Source organism: Andrographis paniculata, unplaced genomic scaffold (genome assembly GCF_009805555.1).
Source record: "Andrographis paniculata isolate CXL003 unplaced genomic scaffold, ASM980555v1 Contig45END, whole genome shotgun sequence".
In the NCBI taxonomy this organism is placed as follows: Eukaryota; Viridiplantae; Streptophyta; class Magnoliopsida; order Lamiales; family Acanthaceae; genus Andrographis; species Andrographis paniculata.
The window spans coordinates 471,693-494,454 of NW_026137579.1; the positions used below are offsets into that span (position 1 = coordinate 471,693).

At 35.3% G+C, this 22,762-nt stretch overlaps 5 protein-coding genes across 5 annotated transcripts; all 5 read right to left on the reverse strand.

Moving 5' to 3' along the window:
- Nucleotides 1-618: 618 nt before the first annotated feature.
- On the reverse strand, nt 619-2,792 carry LOC127252279 (uncharacterized). The gene is made up of 3 exons (XM_051276401.1): nt 2,430-2,792; nt 2,021-2,268; nt 619-975 (listed from the first exon to the last, which is right to left on the reverse strand). Exons 1-3 carry the CDS (start codon nt 2,637-2,639, stop codon nt 786-788), a joined length of 648 nt encoding a protein of 215 aa, XP_051132358.1. The 5' UTR covers nt 2,640-2,792; the 3' UTR covers nt 619-785.
- A 1,469-nt stretch (nt 2,793-4,261) lies between these two features.
- Nucleotides 4,262-6,200, reverse strand: LOC127252001 (50S ribosomal protein L17, chloroplastic). Its single transcript, XM_051275994.1, has 2 exons — nt 5,983-6,200; nt 4,262-4,866 (listed from the first exon to the last, which is right to left on the reverse strand). The coding sequence occupies exons 1-2, from the start codon at nt 6,197-6,199 to the stop codon at nt 4,457-4,459; spliced, it is 627 nt and encodes a 208-aa protein (XP_051131951.1). The 5' UTR covers nt 6,200; the 3' UTR covers nt 4,262-4,456.
- A 255-nt stretch (nt 6,201-6,455) lies between these two features.
- On the reverse strand, nt 6,456-8,875 carry LOC127252000 (uncharacterized). The gene is made up of 9 exons (XM_051275993.1): nt 8,595-8,875; nt 8,373-8,492; nt 8,124-8,212; nt 7,867-8,002; nt 7,690-7,764; nt 7,402-7,523; nt 7,231-7,306; nt 7,028-7,087; nt 6,456-6,926 (listed from the first exon to the last, which is right to left on the reverse strand). Exons 2-9 carry the CDS (start codon nt 8,451-8,453, stop codon nt 6,789-6,791), a joined length of 777 nt encoding a protein of 258 aa, XP_051131950.1. The 5' UTR covers nt 8,454-8,492; nt 8,595-8,875; the 3' UTR covers nt 6,456-6,788.
- A 115-nt stretch (nt 8,876-8,990) lies between these two features.
- On the reverse strand, nt 8,991-12,956 carry LOC127251999 (mitochondrial import receptor subunit TOM40-1). The gene is made up of 12 exons (XM_051275992.1): nt 12,827-12,956; nt 12,588-12,750; nt 11,898-11,979; nt 11,688-11,787; nt 11,508-11,603; nt 11,345-11,395; nt 11,081-11,146; nt 10,326-10,427; nt 9,890-9,958; nt 9,704-9,787; nt 9,337-9,432; nt 8,991-9,249 (listed from the first exon to the last, which is right to left on the reverse strand). The coding sequence occupies exons 2-12, from the start codon at nt 12,736-12,738 to the stop codon at nt 9,193-9,195; spliced, it is 954 nt and encodes a 317-aa protein (XP_051131949.1). The 5' UTR covers nt 12,739-12,750; nt 12,827-12,956; the 3' UTR covers nt 8,991-9,192.
- A 788-nt stretch (nt 12,957-13,744) lies between these two features.
- LOC127251998 (auxilin-related protein 2-like) lies at nt 13,745-20,823 on the reverse strand. The gene is made up of 8 exons (XM_051275991.1): nt 19,833-20,823; nt 16,607-18,266; nt 16,009-16,150; nt 15,819-15,913; nt 15,613-15,678; nt 14,895-14,984; nt 14,546-14,722; nt 13,745-14,411 (listed from the first exon to the last, which is right to left on the reverse strand). The coding sequence occupies exons 1-8, from the start codon at nt 20,411-20,413 to the stop codon at nt 14,373-14,375; spliced, it is 2,850 nt and encodes a 949-aa protein (XP_051131948.1). The 5' UTR covers nt 20,414-20,823; the 3' UTR covers nt 13,745-14,372.
- Between the last annotated feature and the right edge of the window lie 1,939 nt (nt 20,824-22,762).

Consider the following 22,762-nt stretch of genomic DNA (forward strand, 5'->3'; position numbering starts at 1 on the left):
TAAATTATAATTATTTTTATATATAATAAATATATTAATCAATATTAATATATTATAATCGGATTGTCCTGTCGGGTTTGAGTTGAGAATCTCAATCCTAACCCGACCCATTTATTATCGTGTCGGGTTGTGTCAACCCGATTATTGAATTCTGTCGGGTCATTTTTTGCAAGCTCTACTCATTTATAGTAATCCCTCTCCTCAGTCTCCCAAAGTCTCACTTTTATTTTATAATTTGTTAAATTTATTTTATTATTAATTTTGATAAAATAAAATATTGAATTTTAATTATTACTCTATATTTATCACAATATTTATTGGATTTTTTTAGTTATTTTGTTAAATTATTACACTTGCAAATAATAATGAACTACCCAATATTCGGTATATTGGATAGGTAATATGTCTTTGATAGAATTGACCTGCCCAATTTTTGTTTTTTACTTTTGATTTGAGTTCGATAATTAGTACTTTAACTTATTGTATATATAATATGTCTTCTATATAATTAATTGTAAAATTTTAATGTCTTCACACTCAGATGTACAGACATGTTCGGATCTAAACTGTTTTGATATTTTTAATATGATTTTTTCCAACTTGATGGGAACTATAGGCTGAAATACAAAACGAACCTCAATCGTAGTAGGAAATGCATTTCCTCAGCATCCCGATCAATACATTTACACAACGTACATAAATATATATATATATATATATATATTTTAACAACTACTACAAGCAAAAAAACCTTACAAAAATCAGACACATCTCATGCTCTTCAATCATACATTTGAAGATGTCTTGGGAGGAAGAAAGGGTTCCCACCACCCAAATTCATACTTTCTGTACGGCGCTGTCCAATTTTCCGGCTTGTCGAACTTCAGCTCCACAGGATCGGAAGCCAGAGCTTCTTCCGGACTGTCGGCCTCAAAGCTGTCCTGCAGAACTCTGTCCAGTCTCAACTTCATGAACCTACACATAATATGCATTTTCGAGTTCGATTCAAATCATCATCACAAGTATACAATGTAATGCTATATGGTGAAGAAAGTACAAACTACAGATCAAAATGCCGTTAAAGAATTGATACAGATTAGTCATTTGTAATAAAACTGAAGTAAATAGACACGAATGAATTCTGTTCTAAAAATTGAAAAAGAATCCCATGAGGTTCTTTGGGAGATCATCTCATACCATCGACGGGGTAGCTAAATTTATCCCACCATTTAGGCAACTAGGAAGGATCGGTGATCGATTCCCTTTTGTCGCCCAAAGCGAAAAAAAAAAAAAAAAAAATTATCCACCATAAGACATGATAAATGAAATGTAGCATGAGTAGGATATCATTTCAGCATATGTTCAACTACAATTGTATCAAATGGGATGAAATCTTGTTGGGACAATTAAACTTCGCAAAAAAACATAAATGCACAATTCTTTATTTCATCGTAAACCCCAATAATAATGTCTGAAAAACCACACCCAAGTAATGACTTGTCCACTCTTACAAGACTCCACAACCATATAAATTGTCTCCCGGATATTCATTCCAAACCACCTGTGACCTAGACACTTGCAATTTGACATGATTTCTAGCATCCATCCAACACAACATGATCATTTTTGCTCGTAATACAAAGATATGCACACACACACACACGCATATATATATATATATAAAGTCGGCGCTAACAGCTCTTTTAACATATAGTTCTATCCTATCAATTATAACAATGCCCGACTTTTAGATTTTCGTCAGCTTTTATACCATAAAAACAAACGAAGGTTCGTGTTAAATAAATTAATCCATCCAATTTCATCTCATGGTTTACGAGTATCTCCTAAATGCAAGATTCTTCTATTCATGTTTACCAATAAGAACCCCACTCAGACCTATTAAACTAATGCAAGACAGCATAACTAGGACAAACCAACAAGTATATGCAGAGCATCAAATCGAGGTCAAAAAATACGGCAAACTAAGCACAGGCATGCATCGAATGGTGAAATTTCTTACGTTATCCATGGACCATTGGTCGAGACAAGAGCAACAGCAGGCCTCTTGAGGCGCTTGGTAAGGTTAGGGAACTTATCCAAGAACTTGGGTTCGATCACAAGCCAGAAATCCTGCTCTTTGTCCCGCTCCCCGAAAAGCCGAAGACGCTCCGCCATTAGCTCCTGGAAATGCTCCTCCTCATCCAGCATGAACTTGGCATTAGCCACGACGAAGTGGTACTGCTTCCTTCCGGAGGACGCTTCCTCTTCCTATTCCCTCGAAAAATTAAAGCAATTGATTGTAACTAACCGAGCGAATGTACAAACAACCACCATCGAATTCAATCGCAGAACCCTAATTATGAAAAAAAAAAAAAAAAAAAAGACGATAAGAACGAGTACAGTTCGACGGAATGTGGAGAATTATGGACCTTTTCAATTGGATCGGAGGAATCCACCGCAGCCACCGCTGTCCTCACAGGATTATCCAGTTTGAAGCAGCGGAAGTCATCGGAAGATTTCGAGAGATGCTTCGTCCTGACGGTGGGGGGAATTAGAAAGGGTTTGGGAGTGGTGTGGGCAGCGGCATTCAACCGGTGCGTGCTGAGACAGCCGAGATTCAGAGTAGTCGAAGCTAGCATGACGATCAAAGAGGGCTAATCCTTTAAGAAAATTCGAAATTGGAGTGCAGTGTAGTCGTCGAATCAGCTGAGCTGAAGATTAGAAGTAGAACAGTGCAGTGTAGTGTAGTAGGGAAGGAGGAAGACGGTGCAAATTTACAAGAGACAAACAACCTTATCTTATCCCTTGCCCTTATTTATTTTTTTAATTTTATTTTGTGTCGTATATTTTCAAAATATATATATACATATAGTTAATTTAGTTGATTCCATGTGACACTATAGGATAATAATAACTTATTATGCTGTCATGTAATAAAATATTATGTGATGGGGGATAAATTTGTGATCATAAAGCTATGATTTCAAATTTCTACAATTGATAGTTCATGAAATAATTTTGATGATTCTTTTTTGTTAAATAATAAATTAGATATCATATTTTATAAAATTAAAATAATACAATTTTTAAAAATTTTATAAAAATAATTTATTTTTACTTTCACAACTATTTTTAAATATATTTTTACTATTGCTTCTAGCTAAATATAGAAAGAAGTACATTTATAATTTTACTATTACTTCAAGCTAAATATAAAGATAATAAGTATATTTATAATTTGAAATGTTTTTATTCCTAATTTCTAACGCCTACAAATTTATGAAATCATAAAAAAAAATTAGAGACAGTTTATGAAAATTAAAACATGAACAAGTCTAATACAAATTTTAAAATACTATAAAACTAAAATATTATGCAATTTCGCCTTCCACGTTTTACTAATTTTAAAATAATGGACATATCTCAATCTTGTTTAAATTCAGGCAATCTTCAACGTTCACTCCATCTTTGCAGTTGCTACCGTTAAATTTTAATTTTTTATATATTTTCTATATATTCTTCTTTTATATTATTTTATATAATTTTTCATATTTATAAATTACACCCCAACTTTAATTTATTTTTACGTTAGATCCATACACATATAATTTATAAATTATTTAAAAATTACATATATAAAAATTAACATTTATAATTAATAACTATTACAAATAAAAATTAAACATAACTTTTTACACAGTAAAATTACACCTTAATTTAAAAAATAAAATTACATATCAATTTTTAAAAAATAAAAATTATATCACTTTTCAAACAGTAAAATTATATATCAATTTAAAAAATAAAATTATATATTACTTTCCAAAAACTAAAATTATATCACTTTTTAAAAAAAAAATTATACATTATTTTTCAAAATAAAATAAAATTACATACAAACTTTTAAAATATAAAATTATATATCATCTACTAAAAAATTAAAATGATACAATACACAAAAAAAAAATACCAAAAATATAAAAAAAACACCGCAAAAACTCAACTTGAAAAATGGAGTAGAGTAACCCTGTAGATTCCTGCAAAAATGAGGGGATTTGGGGGTGAGTTGGAGCCCCTCCCCCCATTTTTGGTACAACCGACTAGGAGATGATCTCATGGCACATAATTTCTCTCTTCCCATAATTTCTCTCTTCCCTTGAAGTTTGAATTCAACTTTTGGACGTTACAGAAATAAAATTAAAAATAAAAACAAATAAATAAATTTACAACAAAACATAATACCAAAAAAAAATAAATAAATAAAAAAACAAATGCTTTTATATTTTTGATAAAATGCAATTTATCTCCGACATAAATAACTCTTTAAGCATTGCCAAGTTCAAATGCGAAATATGCAAATATGAACAACCAAGTACATAATAATATCAATGCGAATTCCAAAATACTAAATGACAACATACAAACAAAACAAGCAAGGTAGCTAGCTAACCTCAAATCAGACAAGCTCAATGAAAGCCATGGGTGCATTGTCTCCTCTCCTCGGCAACGTCCGGATTATCCTCGTATACCCGCCCTCTCTGTCTCCGTACCTCTCCCCCACCTCCGCGAACAACGCGTGCACTATTTGCTTCTCATAGATGAACCCGAGCGCTTGCCTTCTCTTGTGAAGAGACCCATCCTTGGCCAGCGTGATCATTTTGTCGACGTACTTTCTCATTGCGCTTGCTCGGGCTCTCGTGGTCTTTATACGCCCATACTTCAGAAGCTGAGTTGTTAAGCCTCGTAGGAGCGCCTTGCGCTGATCTGGGGGTCGGTTTAGTTTTGGAACCTTCCTCCCGTGCCTCATGGCATATACACGGCTGCCATTGTTGACCCCGGAGAAACACTGTTCGAAGCTCGTTGATTCTGCAAACTTGAGTGAGTGAGTGTTGGGAATATTTTAATCTTATTGATCTGAAAATTTAAGAGGTCTCAAATTCTAATGAATAGCATAAATTTAGCTAGAATATTGCTTATAATTCAACAATGATTCTATCGATAGTGGATGATATTGTATGAAGTTCGAAGTAAAAGTTGTAGAAATGGAAACAAATTACGAACATGGTAGAATCAAAACATTACTGGATGACACAATGATGATAAACGTTAGAATAGACAGAGATGGACAACTTATTCTAGTCGCCAATTCGAATTTGGCAAGAAATGATCCGATTGCGACTAAAATACATAAACACAGAAAATTATCTCTCCCACTTTTAGACAATAAGTCAGAACAAGGATGATTACACATAGAAACATAAGATTCATCATCTATAACACAATTCAATCAAAGCAATTGAACATAAAATGGACATGAAAATCAGTACATCTTTCTTTTGCGTTGAATTCGTCGTGTCTACCGTTCAAATTCACATCTCTAAAAAATCCAAAATTTGGCTCTCCTTCAAGGTTAAAGCTCAGCAAAGATACATTCCATTCCATTTTGCTAACATCGAACATGACTCCTGTTTGGAATTAGCTATAGACTACCAACGGCGGCAAACCATCGACTTAAACCAATACAAACTCAAACATTCACGTGTGACGACTATTCAATAACACACCAACATCCATTTAAAACTATTTCAAAACTGTGTAAAGTGTAAAATATGTGTTAGAAATTATGTATGCTTTTGCTAAGATAGGAATTCAATTTATAGTGAATGAAATGTAGAAACATTGAAACTATGTCATCTCTCTATCAAGGCATCTAAAGTTCTAAACAATCAATCTGATCTTTTTACACTACCAAATTCCAAATGCAGATATATACGTGTATTCTAACAGAAGAAAGTATCTAACACAATAAATGAAAACAATGGGAAAAAAAAAAAAAAAAAAAAAAACCCTATTACAAAGAAGAAGGCATCTTCAAAACAAAGACATAAAAACTCACAAATTGCAACCATTTACAACTCCTAGACGCACAAATACGGATTAGCACACATTAAATTGAACATTCGAACGAAGAAAATTCAGTACCTTGATCGGAAGAGAGGGCCAGAAGGGGGTGCAAAGGTGCTAGACCCACAAAGGCGTTGAGAGGCCGCGGGCCGGGTCTGGACCTGGACCTGGACAATCTCAGCCCGGAAGGGGAATGCCCGGTCAGACAGCAAGGAGAAGGACGCGACGGAGATGAATTGACGGGCGGCAGAGCCGCCCGAATTGCCGTGAAACTCCACGGAGCAGAAGACGCCATTTTTGTGCTCGTTTGCGTCTGCTCTCAGTAGTGAAGATAACAAGTTTTGCCAATAAACGGATAATTTCATAATAGCCCTTTCATTCTTTACTTATTCGTTTCAAGCCCGCATATATTTTTTTTCCATTCGTTCATTAATATCATTTTTACTTTCAGAAAATAGAGTTACAAGAGTAAAAAAAATTACCGTATATGTTAGACACTGTAAAAACATAAATATACCAACACACCATGACTTACATTTACTTCGCATACTTTGCAAGTTATTATGTTGGTATTAAAAAATTAGATACTCAAAAAAGTATCGACTGTGAATTATGTACGAACATATGATTCAATCTAAACATTTAGTAATTTCAGTCAGATTTTCTTACTATGATCTTAAAATTCAGTTCTTCTAAACAACACTATGTGATCATGTTTTTCCATTTCTCACAGTATAATTGTGTCCATATTTTTCACTATACATCGTCGAATTGAATATCGTCGACTGGCTAGTATCGAACCAGGGACTAAGAATGGCGCCGCGGCGCGACAAACTTACAGGCAATATTAGCAGCTGTGCAGGGTCATTTCAGAGTTGTCAAACCTATCCACAGTGTCGAGCCTTCCTCAACGTCTTCGTCATTCCTTTGGCGATTTTCCAGAACCACACGAGGTTCATCACCGCCAGCGACAAAGGCACCGTAATCAATGTGTAGAAGCACAACCAGAAGACGGCCTTCACCTGAGCTCGAATAATGTAACGGAGCAACAAAACATTGCATCACATCGTTGAATGAGAGGTAAGAATAGCGAGCAGTTATAAACATTCGATTGTGTGATCACCTGATCGAAGTGAACGAACATGTGGAAGGAAAAGTACACGAACAATAGAATCCTCGCAACCTGAGAAACATCGATCAGTTACATTGTTAGCACCCATCGAATGAATGAATCAATAAAGCTAATGTAACATTTTGGATAGCTTGAATCTTTGGAAATCGAATAAAAAGTTCGATACATATATATAGAGAGACAGGCATAACTACCAGCCATCCGATGAACAAGGCAACGCCGTTTAAAATGTAGATCTTCGAATTGTTCAAGCCAGCAACATGAAGATACCTACACACACACACACATATATATATATATAAGTTCGACTAAGAGATAGAACGAGGAGCCAGTCGACAGAATTTATGCTTGTAGAGGATACATACCATCGCAGATTAACGAATGGAGTCGTGATTTCAGTGAGCAGAATCATGAGCGTGTAGGCTTGTGCTTGTCCGGTCAAGAGGGATAGAACGATGGAGAACACGGAAAGTCCGTGATGAATGAACTACACCAAGAAAAGACGAGTATGTTATGCCATCGCCATTACCCGAAAACAGAACAAGCAGTCCAACATCGACAAAAAGAACGTCGAGCTATGGTCAATATTACATCGATGCAGCATAGGGATCGATAATATTGGACAAGCCGGGGGATTGTGTTTATATACTTACATACTCCATCCCGCCTAAAGCTGGATAGTGATAAACAAGTTGCGCCAAATCGGCGAGGAAGTATCCGATGGAAACCTGCGCCGTTAGGGAGTCAGTCAGGCTGTAAGAAAATTCAAATCTATGTTGACTAAACAACGAATTAGGCAAACTAAAAGCATAGAGATGAAGCATTCATACTCCGAGTACAGTGTCGGACAAAGTCGATGTTCTGTTGATCATCATCTCGGTTTCAGTATCGACAAACAGATCCGAGAAGACCAAGAGATACAGAGAAGAAGCAGCCACAACAATGGCGTGGAAAGTAGAGCATCCTCTGCAGAGAAACAACGAGTTTTCGATTTCGAAGGAATTTCATTAGTTCAGAAGCAGATGAATATCAGGAATTCAGGATTACCATGAAGTTCGCAGTGTATCTATGTATGTAAGTATATAACCTGTTGTTCCATTCGAGCTTCTCTTGAGGGCTCAGTTTGGGGTAACCTTTGAAAAACGAAGAACTGAATGCTGATGTGAAGCCAAACACCTTCAACACCAAATTACAAATTTCTATTACTCAGAAAAATTGGAATTGGAAACAAACAAACTGTTCGATTCGATATCAAAATCTGTTGCAACTTGGAAGTGAAAATTCGATTCAAATCGGAGCATTTCTAGAAATCGAACTTTGCAATTCCAAGACTTACAGCTCTGCACATAATAATTCCGGCGGAAACGGAGAAGAGCCAGTGTAGCAAATTGGCCGGAACAATAGCGCGAACCGCCATGATCCTCTGTCTCCAAGCTTGAACGGAGGAAAACAAATGCTGCAGGAGAAATTCCGGAACGGTCATTCATGCATATGGTGTGTGCGTGCGCGTGCGTATTGATAATTCAACAAACGTCGCCACATTCAGTTAGGAATTTACCAGAAAAAAGCAGAAAGGAATTCAATGGAGGTCTAACTGATTCCCAACCAACTGCCACCTCCACGAGAAAAAACTCAACCGCAAAAAGGGGAGACGGAAGCCTATTAAAGAAACCAGGCACCATGAAATGATGGGGCTATGGAGGAGAAAGTTGGAATAGGGGTTGTTGGGAAGCAGCCATGGAAATGGATTTCTTCAGAGCTTTGAATGGATAAATGGAATTATTCATGGCTGAACTTGACTAACAGAAAGTCAGCTGTCAACACAATGGCTTTTCTGTGGAGGATTAAATTTGGATCTGAAGTGCACCTATAACAAATTTGAATCTGAATTTGAACAAAATTTGTATTTCATCGAACAAGAAGATCCATAATAGTTTTCTGGGAATCTGAATCAAATACAAAAAAGGCTTGTTTTGTCATTAAACCAATGCAACTCACCTATAGCAGTCTACAGTACAAAATCATAAAAAATAAACAAAAAAGAATCTTCCATTATTTTGTTGTCCGAGGGTACAAAGGAATCCCTCACTCACCATAGCCCGTTCATCGATCGATGGGGCAGTGCAAATTGGAACCAATTGTATGCAGTGTCTATTCTATTCTCCGACAGTCAGTCCAAACCCGAACTTGTAGTCTTTCTTCCTGTGATCGATCTGCAAGACATGGATTTCTAAGTTATAGAAAGATGGAAAAAGAAACCCGAGGGGGTGGAGTTTATAAAACTTTTTGGCCATCATTACCTCAGCAGAAAGAAGAAAGTTAAGGCCCATGTTAAATCGCTCTTCGAGGAATGCAGCCACAACACCATTGGAATCAATCTTTCCTCTCAAACGGCACTACCATAAAGACCAGGGAATAAAATGTTAAGAAGCGAAAGATACATGAGATATCCGAAGATAGTTGTGGGTCGAAAAAAGAAAAATTGCAATAAAGCAATCAACACAAGAGCCTTCCAATTGCGGTGAGAACATTTGAAATCTAATTGCAACAGAAAAGAATAGGAATTCATCGTTAAGTTGGATATAGAATTTCATGAAAAAAGCTCCAGACACCTGAATCGAGGACCTACAATGCAAGAAACTTGAACTTTTACCGAATGAAATTTACCTGCCTAAGGATATAATCATAACCGAAGCTGGCTGTGACATCTCTAGACATGTAGTTATACATGAAGTCCGAGGCCAGAGAAACCTAAATGCAAAAGAAACAGCTCAGGAAATGAAAGAAGAATGACAAAAAAGAAGTGTAGAACATTAATGTATTAAAAAGAAAATAATAAGATACTTATTTCACCTTTTCGGACACTTTCTGGACATAACTCAGAGCAACCATACCAGTGCTAGCAACTTGACCAGTTGCAACCTGCATAAGAAAACGTCTATAATTTGAGACTGATTCGATGACAAATACCTTACTTAACTGGTTAAAGCCCCACAATAAAAACATGTAAGCTTCCATTTGTATTAACCACTTCCATGAAAACATGGCCTCATACATGGGGATAAACATTCAGTAGCATCAGATGCCCCCTCTTAAATCAGGAATTTATTGCACAATGACTTCAACACTAAGGAACTGAAAAGAAAATTGAAGTTGCAGAAAGAAATTGACACTCTCTGCTTTGACAAATATATAAGGGATGATAAGCAGATGGAATATTATTAAGAATTCAGACTTCAACAAGTTGTTCAAATAATTTAAAAAAAAAAAATCGAATCAAGAATTGCACCATCTTAGCAGTGTTGTAACGCAGAGCATATCCGATGCCAGATTTTCGATGTTGACCAGCCCAGAATACTTCACCACCCAAGGATAAATGAGGTGTCACACTCTGCAAACATACATTGGGAGGAAAAAAAAAACAAATAAATAAAAGAAGTCGGTCAACATTGTTGAAACTCATGCCACAACTTTCTCTTTCCTCAAGTCAATGCTATAAGACAAGTGAAACATTCAAGTTTCTTGAGCTGCACATATTCAATTGATTAGAGAAAACTAGTATGTCAGTGCTTACAGCCATTACTTATACTAGCTTTTCTCCTGTGGTATTTTCTAATAATGGACCAGCCAAATTCTATGGAAAACTCAAATTTCAGTCACAGTGCAATACAAAAGGAAAAAGAAGTACAGTTCACATAACTGAAAAGCTAGTTTGAGAGTGCTATCCATGATTCTACAAATAAAGTGTCATTTGCATTTAAATGAGAAGTGATGACATTAGTTGAAGCCTAATCGCAACACAATACAAATGAATCCAACCAGCACTTAGAAGACACCAGGATCATCTATTACTAACTTCAAAACTGCAAGTGGAGATCACTTAGAATAGTTGCAATATTTAATTCTACTCTTTCGTCAATTAATTTGACAATGGTAGCTGAAAACTTGAAATATTCTCTCATGATATCCAACTTACTGAAATTTAAACGTGGCTTCATTAATCTTCAAACAAATATTTTTCAAAACAGCATATCCATCATTCACCTGTATGTAACTTGCTCCAAATAAGGCACCATTCCCCACTTGAAACTGAGTCCTGTAGTCTGATCCCTGTGCATAATCATAATAAGCTGTTTATAACTTCAATTACATAATCAAATTGGCACCAATTGAAATGTATGAATGTCAGTGTAATATTTGCAGGATATGCTGAACCATTTCAGTTTAGGACATATATAGAAAAACTTCAAATGCATTTCAGGTGCTCCAAAACCCCCCTTAAGATTGAGACTACCAACAAAGCACTACCTTGTAATCAAAATTGAACATGCCATGCGACATATGTGGCTCATTTGTTAGCTGCAGAGAACAGATAAGACATCATTTAACTTGGCTGGATGGACATTTATATCTTGGAAGAACCATTAACAGTCGTTGGCTCATAAAAAAAAGAAACATATAATAAGCCAACTTGAGCATTGCCCTTGAGAGTAAGATCCTCAGTCAAATCACACTTCAGTCTTGCATTTAATCTCCCATCTGTCATCACTCTACCAAATAGCATCAACTGTCAAAAGAATAAGAGATTCTTCAAAGAACAATCGAGCAAGCTTTTCGATTTCAGAAATTGAATCGGAACCCTCAAAAATACCTTAGGGTCTATAAAATTAGCACCAAACTCATAGTGTGCTGTTGGAATCTTAATAGCTTCAGCAGACTGGGAAGGAATCTCTGTAGGTCCCATCATCACACTGATACAAATGAAAAAGCACATCAATTACAACTAAATTAGAGCCGCAATCTGGGTAATGTAAATGAGATAAAAGATCAAATCAATATAGTAAATGGAAAACAAAATCACCTATGGCTGAGTGAAAATTTCTGATTGAGTCCTTTGGTAAAATCAAACCGCATTCCTTCAAAGAGCTCAGGCTTCAAGGACACTGCCAGTAATAACCAATGCAATTACAAAATAAATATTTGTCAAAACTTTCTTGCAATCTTAAATTCTTCAAAATGAAAATTGATGAACCAAGTATAAACAACTTCATTTAAGATTACAATTCTCAGAACGCAGTAAATATTCACTGCTTTTATAAGTTTCTACTTTCAGTTAAACAGGATATTTTCGAGCTTCTAATGGCCAAAGTCACTCACTAAAGAGAAACTAAGAAAACTAGCTATAAAAAACACTGAAAATTACAGAATGGCTTAAAATATTAAACCCTATGCTCCCATCAAGCTCGCGCAGCTGCCAACTCTAAGAAGTTCATATTACCAGATTACATAAAACCGAAACGGAGTCTCTATTTCTACGCTCAAAAAGCATTTCAGTTTAATTAGGGTTTCCGAGCAACACAATACGGGGGAAAAATGAATCGCGTGCCCTCGCATTACTCATATAGAAATCTACATATTAGCCATATAAAAACAGAAACCAATACAACAATCAAAATGGAAGAGAGACTGAAAATAATAATAATAATAATAATAATAATAATAATAATAATAATAATAATAATAATAACAATAAAAAGGAAGAAGCACGAACTGAGAGCTTCCCGATGAATTTCTTCATACGGAATGGGACAAGGCAGACTTAGATAATCCACCTTCTCCTGCTGAGGCAGGGCAGCATCGGCCGAGTTCGAAGCTGGAGCGGTCGTTGCGGTGGCTGGCGGCGGGGAAATGAGCGTTGCCATAGCCGGTGTTCACTGCCGATCCCAAAACAAAGTGAAACTCTCTTGATTCTGATATCAGAATCGAATCAAAAGGAAGAAGAAATCCGACCTCCCTTGTTCGTTTCTTCTTTCAGCAGCTGGTGGGAGCGGCTCGGCTGAGACTGACAAAAACCCTTCCTCCTAAATCACAAAACCCCAGGACGCAATATGACCCGACCCGTTTGTAGACGTAATGGGTAATTGCGTTCGCATACACGTATACAGTCGTAGCAGGGAAGATCACGTGCCATGCCAACCTCGTGTGCGGAAAGTATTTTTATATTTATATTAATAAATAATTAGTAAATATAGTTTTGTTCACCAATTTCTTTATATATAATATAATAATATACTATATTTAATTCCATCATGTAAAATTAATATTTTCCAATATAAATCAACAATATACTATGTTTGTATTTATATTATTATATGCTGTTGCTTTTTTAAAAAACGAAATCGAAGACAAAAAGATTATGTACATTAATTAACAGTAAAAAAACTAATAGAAACTAAAAAAAACACCTATTATCAAATTTCTATTAATAATAGATATTTTTAACTAAAATTAATTAATATTAAGTATTTACTTATGTAATTCAATATACGAATTTAGTTCTAAAATATACTATAAAAAAAGATTAGATATACATACACTCCTAAGTAATAGATAACACACTGATATAAGTGGACAAGTAATTTACTAACGCTTTTCATTTGGATATATAAATAAACATTTTAGTAATTTCAGAAAGGGAATAAATATTTGTATATATATATGGAAAGAGAGAGACCTCATAATTCATAATCTAGGGATATATTGTGCATCATGAAATGGAATCTACTCTGGCTTGACAATCAATCGAATATATCTCGAATTAGAACTAACTAACCAATCTTTTCACAAACCGCACCATTAATACATATTTCTCAATAAAATGAAACCAAAACAGCTTCGAAATAAATAAAAAAAAAAAATACAAAAGAATTGAGTACAAAAATGAATGAACTAACACAAACAAATAATAGTATATATGATAACAAGCAGTATTAAACAAAACAAATGCATTTCACATGAATCTCTTAACTTGAACACAATTACACAGACACACGCACACGTACACGCACACGACGCAACAAATGAATAAGGTCGACAAAGACAAGGAAAACCAAAAATGGGGGAAAGAAATAACACCATGACAGGCAGGCGGACAGACAAGAAGACAATCAATCACCTGGTTCTGTGTGCGTCGTCAAAGGCAATTAAACTTAGTCATATAGCAGCACGAGGAAGAGAGACGAACAGACTGACGACAAAACAAGGCTATTCTATACCAAACACTCGTTCAAGCCATACCTCCCTTATATCTGTGGCCTCGATATATCAAAATATACAGTTGGCATACATGTACACAAGCCATCCATCCACGCATCCAAGTGGGCATTGATGTCTGTCTCTTTTCACAACCGGGACTTTGAAAACAGCCCAAAAAGATTGATGCATCCATCCAATCATCAATGCAGATAAATATTGTGAGAATAGTCTGAGAGTTTACTTGGATCATATAGCGCAGTTCATAGGTAGCACATAGAAGATCAATGTTTCATGAAAATATTTAGAAGAGCTCCTCGGAGTTAAATTTATTCCAGGCTTCCTGTTTAAAAAAATAAAATAGTTTGAATTATCAGGAAATTTCATCACAAAAATGGCAATGAAAAAAAAACCCAGGGAAACCAGCAAATTTATTATGCAGAAAAGATCGAATAAAAGAGCATGATTGAATAATACCTTGAGCAGGTCAAAGACCTTTTCAGCAATGTACTTCTGTTGGAGGGTGGCACCCTTTTGTTGGACCTTGTCGGGGTGAATGCAAAGAGTAGCTTTTCGATAAGCCTTTTTAACTGCGGCACCCGTAATGAGATCTGTCAAAGAAACAGGCTGCCAGCCGCATTCGGGCCAGAGCACCTGTCATCCAGGAAAAATCATTAATATGCATATTCATTGCACAAAGCAAATGCATTTTGATACAACTACGCTGTCAGAAGCACATGGAACACTAAAAAACAACACAAGTACAAAATTTGAGTTTACTTCCATCTAAATGGTAGATGTGGAATAAGAAGATATTTGGACATACATATTGCAGAGTCGACAGCAGAGCACGCAAATTTCCTTCTTTTCCGGCAGCCCAACGCTTTATTTCAATATCTAACGTCTCCGCAATCCTCTGTAATCAAATTAAATTTTATCAAACAGATGAAAAGCCACTACAGCTGAACCAGATATAACATACCAGCAATCCCAAACCCTCAAAACAGCTTACTCTTTTAAAGTTTGAACACAGTTAAAGAGCTCAAGTTTAAATAATAAAGAAGCAGAAACTTCAGCTGAAGTCTGAGTAATTGTGTCCATCTCCCAACTATAAAATGGATGAGACTTAAGTTTTTCTGTCAAAGAAGTCACATAGTAAATTACTTCTAATTTTCTTTAGATTTTTATCTAGTACCTAGTCTGTCAAAATAGCCTTAACAGTGTAAAAATACATTTGTGAGCATTCATGATCTATTAGTACTTGCAATAAGAATCAAAGTGACATTTGTGAATAAAATGATTGTTATCAGATAAAGAAGCATCAATGCAAATGTCAGAAACTTTAGTGCAAGCACAAGTATAAAAATATGCAATATGATGCACATGTGATCTTAACCAAATCACTAGAAAGAAAGCAATATATTTGTGGTTTAAACAATAGTAGTAAACTAGACACATACACAGTTTGAGGCATAGATTGCATGATATTTCAAATAATCAACAAAGGATATCACTTAATGATCTACTTTTTAGTGGAAACTCACATGTCTTTCTTCTTGTTCTCTCAGCACTTGGAGGTCTCTCTGATTCTTTTCAGCCAATGCTTTTGCCTGAGATAGTACAGCCAAAAGAAAACAGGAAATGGATGAGAGAAAAGAAGTGCTCAAATATCATAAACTTTGATGAAATTGCAGAATTAATTTTTTTTTATGGAATTATAAAATTATTGTTTGCAAAAGAATGCGGATACCGCTCGTTCTTGAGTGCGTTGGTGTCGTTCCAGCCTGGCTCTTCTTCTGTCTTCAGTTTCCCCTTCAACATCCTGGAATTCTCCAGATGGTGCAGCTATGAAAGGAAGATCATTGCAACAGCAGAAACATCAGTCCGGAAGTAAATGCCTAGTAACATTTCATACTCCGCGTGCATGCAAGCTAATATACCTCCAAAAATAGAAGATAGGTCATCAAAATTGGTAGTGGAAGATGCTTTCTTCATGGTAGATGAGGCTCCACTAGAGGGTGGTGTCTTCTTTGCAGCTTCAAATCCACCCTTGCTCTGGAATTGTTGGTCGAAAAATGGATCCTGAAATATAACCCCAGGAAAAGAAAAGGTACCAAGGTGAATGAAGAAAGAGTAAAAGAGATTTGTCAAATTACCATACCAGATTTGGATGCTAGTTTACAAAAACCTACACCTATTCAAAACATCTTCATACTAAACTTACTGAAACACCACCACAGCAAACATGTATTTCTACAAAATATATTTTGCCATCTATACACACACAAAACTAGAAATTTACTCAGTGCAATATAAACACATATACACTTATTCAAACCTATACACACATTATTAACTAATAGTTCTCCTAAACCTTACCATATGTCATTCAATCATTTATAAACAAAACAAAAAAGAATATACCTAAATATATATATATATTAAATCTACAATCATAACTATTGAACCCCATGATAAGACACATGATTTCACATTCCAAATTAACATCCAAAGCAATGTTTTAAAACTGATACATACGGTTGTATTTGTTCTTGCTCTTGGTGCACTGCTTGCCCGGCCCATGCTGAAAAAGGCTTCCAGATCATTATCATTCTTTTGTTGATTCATCTTTGCAGCTGCAGCGGCAGCAGCCCTTTCTCGAGCTTCTGAAGCAGCTCTCTCCCTAGCCTCAGCTGCAGCCCTTTCAACAGCAGCCCTTTCAGCTCGACGCCTTGCTTCTGCTTCAGCCTTTGCTGCAGCAGCTTTGTCTCGCTGTTCTTTCTCCCTGGCATCTGCTGCAGCAGCCCTTTCCCTAGCTTCTGCAGCAGCCTTCTCTGCTCTCTCTTTAGCTTCTGCTGCAGCTCTTTCACGTGCTTCAGCCTGTGCCCTCTGAACTGCAGCTCGTTCTGCACGTTCTCGAGCTTCAGCATTTGCCTTCTCGACAGCAGCCCTTTCAGATTTCATGCGAGCTTCAGCTGCTGCCCTTTCCCGTGCATCAGCTGCTGCCCTTTCACGTGCTTCCCGAGTAGCCCTTTCTACAGCCTGTCTAGCCTTCTCCCTTTCAATCTCTCTTATTCTATCTCTCTCAAGCCTCTTCCGCTCTTTCTCTTCCTCTTCCCTCTGCTTCCTTTCATGATCTAAGACCTCCTGAGTTTCCCTAAATTCTCTCTCCTGCCCCTCATGTTCATCTTTTTCCCCCTGCCCAGATTCCTTATGTCTGGCAGCCTTGGCATATTCCCTCTCGCGCACTTCTTTAGCATGTCTAAATTTAGCCTCGGCTTTATCCATGGCATCCTTCATAGCAGCAGCCGAGGCCGCAGCAGCAGAGAAAGCATCAGGATCTGCACCAAAGTGAAGGTTAGCACTGTCATCAAAACTCTGCTGTGACCCTCCCATGGCAAATTCCTCAAGCTCATCAAACTGTGAAACTGGGGTACTCTTTGCTGCAGGTTTGCTTGGTTTAGGACTTTGAGATTGTTGGGAATAACTTGGCGTTGAAGAAAATTCACCACCCCTCTTTCTCAATCGTGAAGAATAGGAGCCACCTTCTGACCTCGAAGATTGGCGAGGTATGGGTGGAGGAGGCCGTGATGGCGGTGGAGCAGCTGAAGGTTGTGTGAAGAGAGGAATTTCTGATACACTAAGCCATATATCATCAGTCTGAGGTTCTTGACTAGCTTCTGGAGACATATCAGCATGCGAGCCTGTTTCATAATATGGGGGAGGTGGAGCAGTTTGACCAAAAGATTTCTGAAAATCTGTAGAAACATTTGGCACATCAAATAATGGAGGTTCCTGAAAACTGTCTACTGGAACTTTCTTCTCTGCATTGTCTGGATTTTTAAGGGAAAAGTTCCCTACAGGTTCTCTGGCAGTAGCAGATTGGGGTGTTGCTGATCTAGCCGGGCTCACATCCTTCCCTCTCTTGTTCCTCTCGGGAGAAAAAGCATGAGCAGATTTTCCCATAGTGCTTAGGGGATCTAAGTCACCAAATGCTCCACTGCTAACTGATGAAACTTCAGCTCTTGCACTTCTAGATTTATTAAGCTTGCCTATCTCCTCCAATGGATCGGTGTACATCCCAGATGAAGATTGCTGATTTGAACTTGACTCCAAAACTACAAAAGGATTCTGCATGGTATCTTCACGTTTAGAACTAGCAGCTGGTACGGAACCCCATCTGGACTCAGGCGTTTGTCTGTGCCAAGCACAAAAACGAAGATGCTTCATTCAAGTTGGTTTAGAAGTATAAAGCAATTAATAATAAGTCACATTCTTGGTTTCACAATAAATTATCTGGTGTGTATGAAATCAAATTCAGAGAGCGAGAATTCAAGAACAGCAAACATTGCAGAGAATCTGAGAGTAGATCAGGATGGGACAACGTAGATCAGGATGGGACAACGGCACTTCATGACAAATCAAATGCTGTCAGAACTTTTATATATCATACATTTTTTATATCAATCTCTCCTCCTAAAAACTAGTTGTATGACTACAGAATAAGTTGTTAAGAATTACTTAGGTCTAGCATAATTCGCATTAATCTAGGATGAAAGCTCTCTAGGGAGAAGGAAATAGAGCCATCTACTGCCTCCAGTAATCTGTTGAATAATTATTTTAGAATGGGTAACCTATGTAACCGTATTCACATTTTCTCTTCACTAAAACATCATCCAAACCCTCTCACTGTGACAAAGAAGGAAATGGTGTAAATTGAAACTAGTGTGGTACCAAGACCATTAGATTCTTATTCAAGTAGAAAATGATGAGTGAGAATATAGAATTTCACTTCCTTCATACATGACTCAAACATTATTTTCTGTCAGACAGCAGTAGAAATACTTTCTTTGCACCAGAAAAGTTACTTCTTAAAGATACTGCAACAAATACATGTGTTAAATGGGCCCCACAAGCACCTAAAAATGGAACTTATAAACTATAAGAATATTAAACAGAGCAACACATTATTCATAATTCCCTATATGCTAATTTCATAATACGTATGCAATATGCCACTTCAAAAGTTCAGTACAAGGTTCAGTGAAGTTGATAAAAACTGTTACAGCCTATTGTTTCAAAATATATGCTTCCATGAATTCAAACATCGAGTAAAACCTTCATCATAAACATAACATTTGAAATAAACCAGGACAACATTAATCTTTGCATAAAAAGAACAAAGAAAGTGGCATGAAGCGTTATTTTCTAGCAGTTCCTCGTAATTACAAGCTCTCTCTCTGTTATGCAAGACCAGCATATCATACACAGTAACATTTTGAAATTTCGAACCATTATAGAGGAATATTTAACAGGAACTAAAACAAAATACTCATGCTATCCTTACAATCTCTCTAAATCAAATGTTTGTTAGTATTTTAATTGACCCGTTTATGAAGATTTCTTAACAGGTATTTCAATGACCTGTAATCATATTACCGACATCAAGAAAATTCAATCCTTACAATTAAAAAACTTCAACCTTCGAGTAAACATTTTTAGTAGTTGTATAGTGTTAATAAAAGCATTTAAAAGGCATTAACTCCCAACATCAAGCATTTTCCAGTCCACAAACTAAATCTCAAAGCTCCAAATATAAAAGTAAAGTGTAAGTAATTTCTTGTAGAGGTACTATGATCATTTCTGACGCCTTATCAATGGTTTTTCCAACTAACAATAAATATAACACATCACCACTTAGACTTCATCTATGCAATTCCTACAGTTTTAAGTCCAAACCAATCATCACCATTAAGATTTATACCTGCTACTAGCAGCAGAACTCCCACTTCCAAAACCAGCTAGCAAATCATCAAAACCGTCTAAATTTGCATTGCTTTTCACACTATTACTCTTCCTGCTCTCACCAAACTTCTCATTACTCCCCAAATTCCCCAATAGCTCATCCAAACCGCTGCTCTGATTCTGATTCTGATTTTTACCTGTCGCTGGTGATGACATATATCCAAACACATCGTCCTCAAACCTTACCTTCGACCCCTCTGATTTGCTCTTCAAACCGGGCAACCCATCGAATATATCCTCGTCATAAACGGGCTTATCGTACACCGGCATCGATGAGGGCTTACTACTACTATTGGCATTCTTCGGCTCACTGGCGCCCGATGATTGGAAAATAGAATCATAATCAAAGTCACCGGTCGGAGAGAAATTGTCATTGTTCGGAGAGCTCGAGCTCGATCTGTACTTTGGCTGCCCGCCGAAGACGTCGCTGAACAACGGATCGTCGACAGATCGTCGATCCGCCGGATTAGACCTCATCGGATTGGCCTTACCACGGGCCCCGAGCCCGAAGTCGCGGGCCAGCACATCCAGATCATCCATATGACAAAATCAACTGCCTGATTCGGCTAGCAGCCGCAGATCTAACAAAAAAACTGCTCAAGCCAGTAGCTGGATCCACAAGGAACGCAATCGAAGGTCCAATCGAATAGATTCGTCCCCGATTACAAATCAGCAATCATGAGACGGTGATTGGGTCGGACTTCGGGTACGGCACGCAATCTTCCACCAGATAATCAATTTCAAAAACGGTGAATCCGCGTGCGGGAAAAAATATACATATATAGCGAAATCGGTGGATCAAACACGATGGATGATCAATTAATGGGAATCGAAGACGAAATTGAATTAGGGTTTCTTGACGCGCTCCGTTTGGGACACATATGGAATGCGCCCTCTGTTAATCCCCTCCGTTGAAGCTTTTTTCCCTTCCCCCGGTTTTTATTTTTTTTTGTAGTATTACATTCGTAGTACAATTTCTTTTATATATTGCTGCGTCATAATTATTTTAATGGAATCAAGCAAGTTTGTCTTTTTTTTTTTTTTTTTTTTTTTACGAAAATTTGAAATTAAGTTCACCAATTAATGATAATTTACAATTAGATATTCAATCTATTTACTTTTTTTTTTATGGTGAAATGTATTATCAATATAAAAATACAAAAATTCAGTATCTGTCAGATATATCTCCATCGTTACCTCATGGATGGACGGCTAGGATGCTTGCAATAATCGTGTTCAACAACAATTTATATCAGTAAACGGTATTGTATAATACAAAATATTGTGCATATTTTTAATACTCCCTCCGTCCATTTACAAGGTTTACATTTACGTGAGTAGTTAAAAGTAGTGAAATGATATTTTTATCCTAATTTTTTTTTTTTAAGTACTAATGCGATGTAAAGTAAAGGTATTTGTGAAAAAAAAGTAGGGTATTTAATGAAATGTTAACTTTGTAATTGGACTTCCAAAAATAAAAATATGTAAACATTGTAAATGGACGGATGGAGTATTAAATATAATAATAAAAAATAAAAATAAATACTTCATTGAGTGACAAAAAAAAAGTATTATTTTATTCATCGAAGTCATATATTTAGAAATAATACTTCCTTCGTCCTATAACAAAGTATCCATTTTTTAATTTTAATCCGTCTTATAACAAAGTATCCATTTTTTTTAGTAATTGTACTTTCTACCTAACATTACAAATATCCCTACAACTTACAATATATTACACAAATGTCATTACCTTTATATCACACGTACTAATAAGGTTATTTTAGTCATTTCTACTTTATTCCTATTATATCCCAATATAATGCTAATATTTTTAAAACTACGTGCAAAAAGAAAATGAATACTTAATTCCGAGACGGGGAGTACTATGTATTACTAGCTGGTAAATGTAAAAAAATACATATTATTCGAATTATTATATATTTAAAAATAATAGATTACTTAAAAAATATATAAAAAAAATAATAAGAGAAATAATTAGATATTAAATTTTCAAATTTTGGGGACAATTTTTTTATAGTAGTTTAAAGACCAAAACATGTACAAGTTAATATAAATAGTTATATTTATAATAATTATTATAATTTCTATGTTGAAATCAATGTGGAATAAATATCATTTTATTTTTTTACAAAATATGTCATACTATGTTCTATGTGATAGGGTTTGATTTTTTATTTTTTTTTAATGTGTTCTTTATATTATATATACAAATTTGCATTAGTAATATAAAATTAATATTTTACGTTAAATAGTTAACTTTTTATAAATAAATAAAATATTAGCATATTATATATTTTGTTAAAATATATATATTTTTATTATAATTAATAATATTCATAAATAATCATTTTATTCAAAAATAAGTGAACAATCCGCATATTTTTAATATAAAAATTAATATTTTATATTAAACTGTTAATTTTTTGAATAAATAAATATATAGCATACTATATTAATATATATATTTTTATTTTTATTTATTTTTTATAATATTTATTAAAAATTATTATCTAAATTATAACAAAGTCGACAAAAAAATATGTTCAAAAACATTAATCACATAAATTCAAAAATTTGATGTCCCGACTATCATTCAATAAAGTTTGTTTTTACTCAATTCCCACAAAAAATATCATTCTTTATTTTATAAAATATATAAAATTTTAAATATTAATTATAATATTGATAATATATTCTCAATTGCATATAGTTAATGTACTATGCAATAAAAAGATTTGTGAGTTGAAAAATAGATAAGTTGAAAATATAAAACAAGAAAAAATTAAATATTAAGATAATATGAATAATTATAGAAATATAATATAATGTTAATTTTAAAATTAGTTTTTGATCAGGTTCAAGATC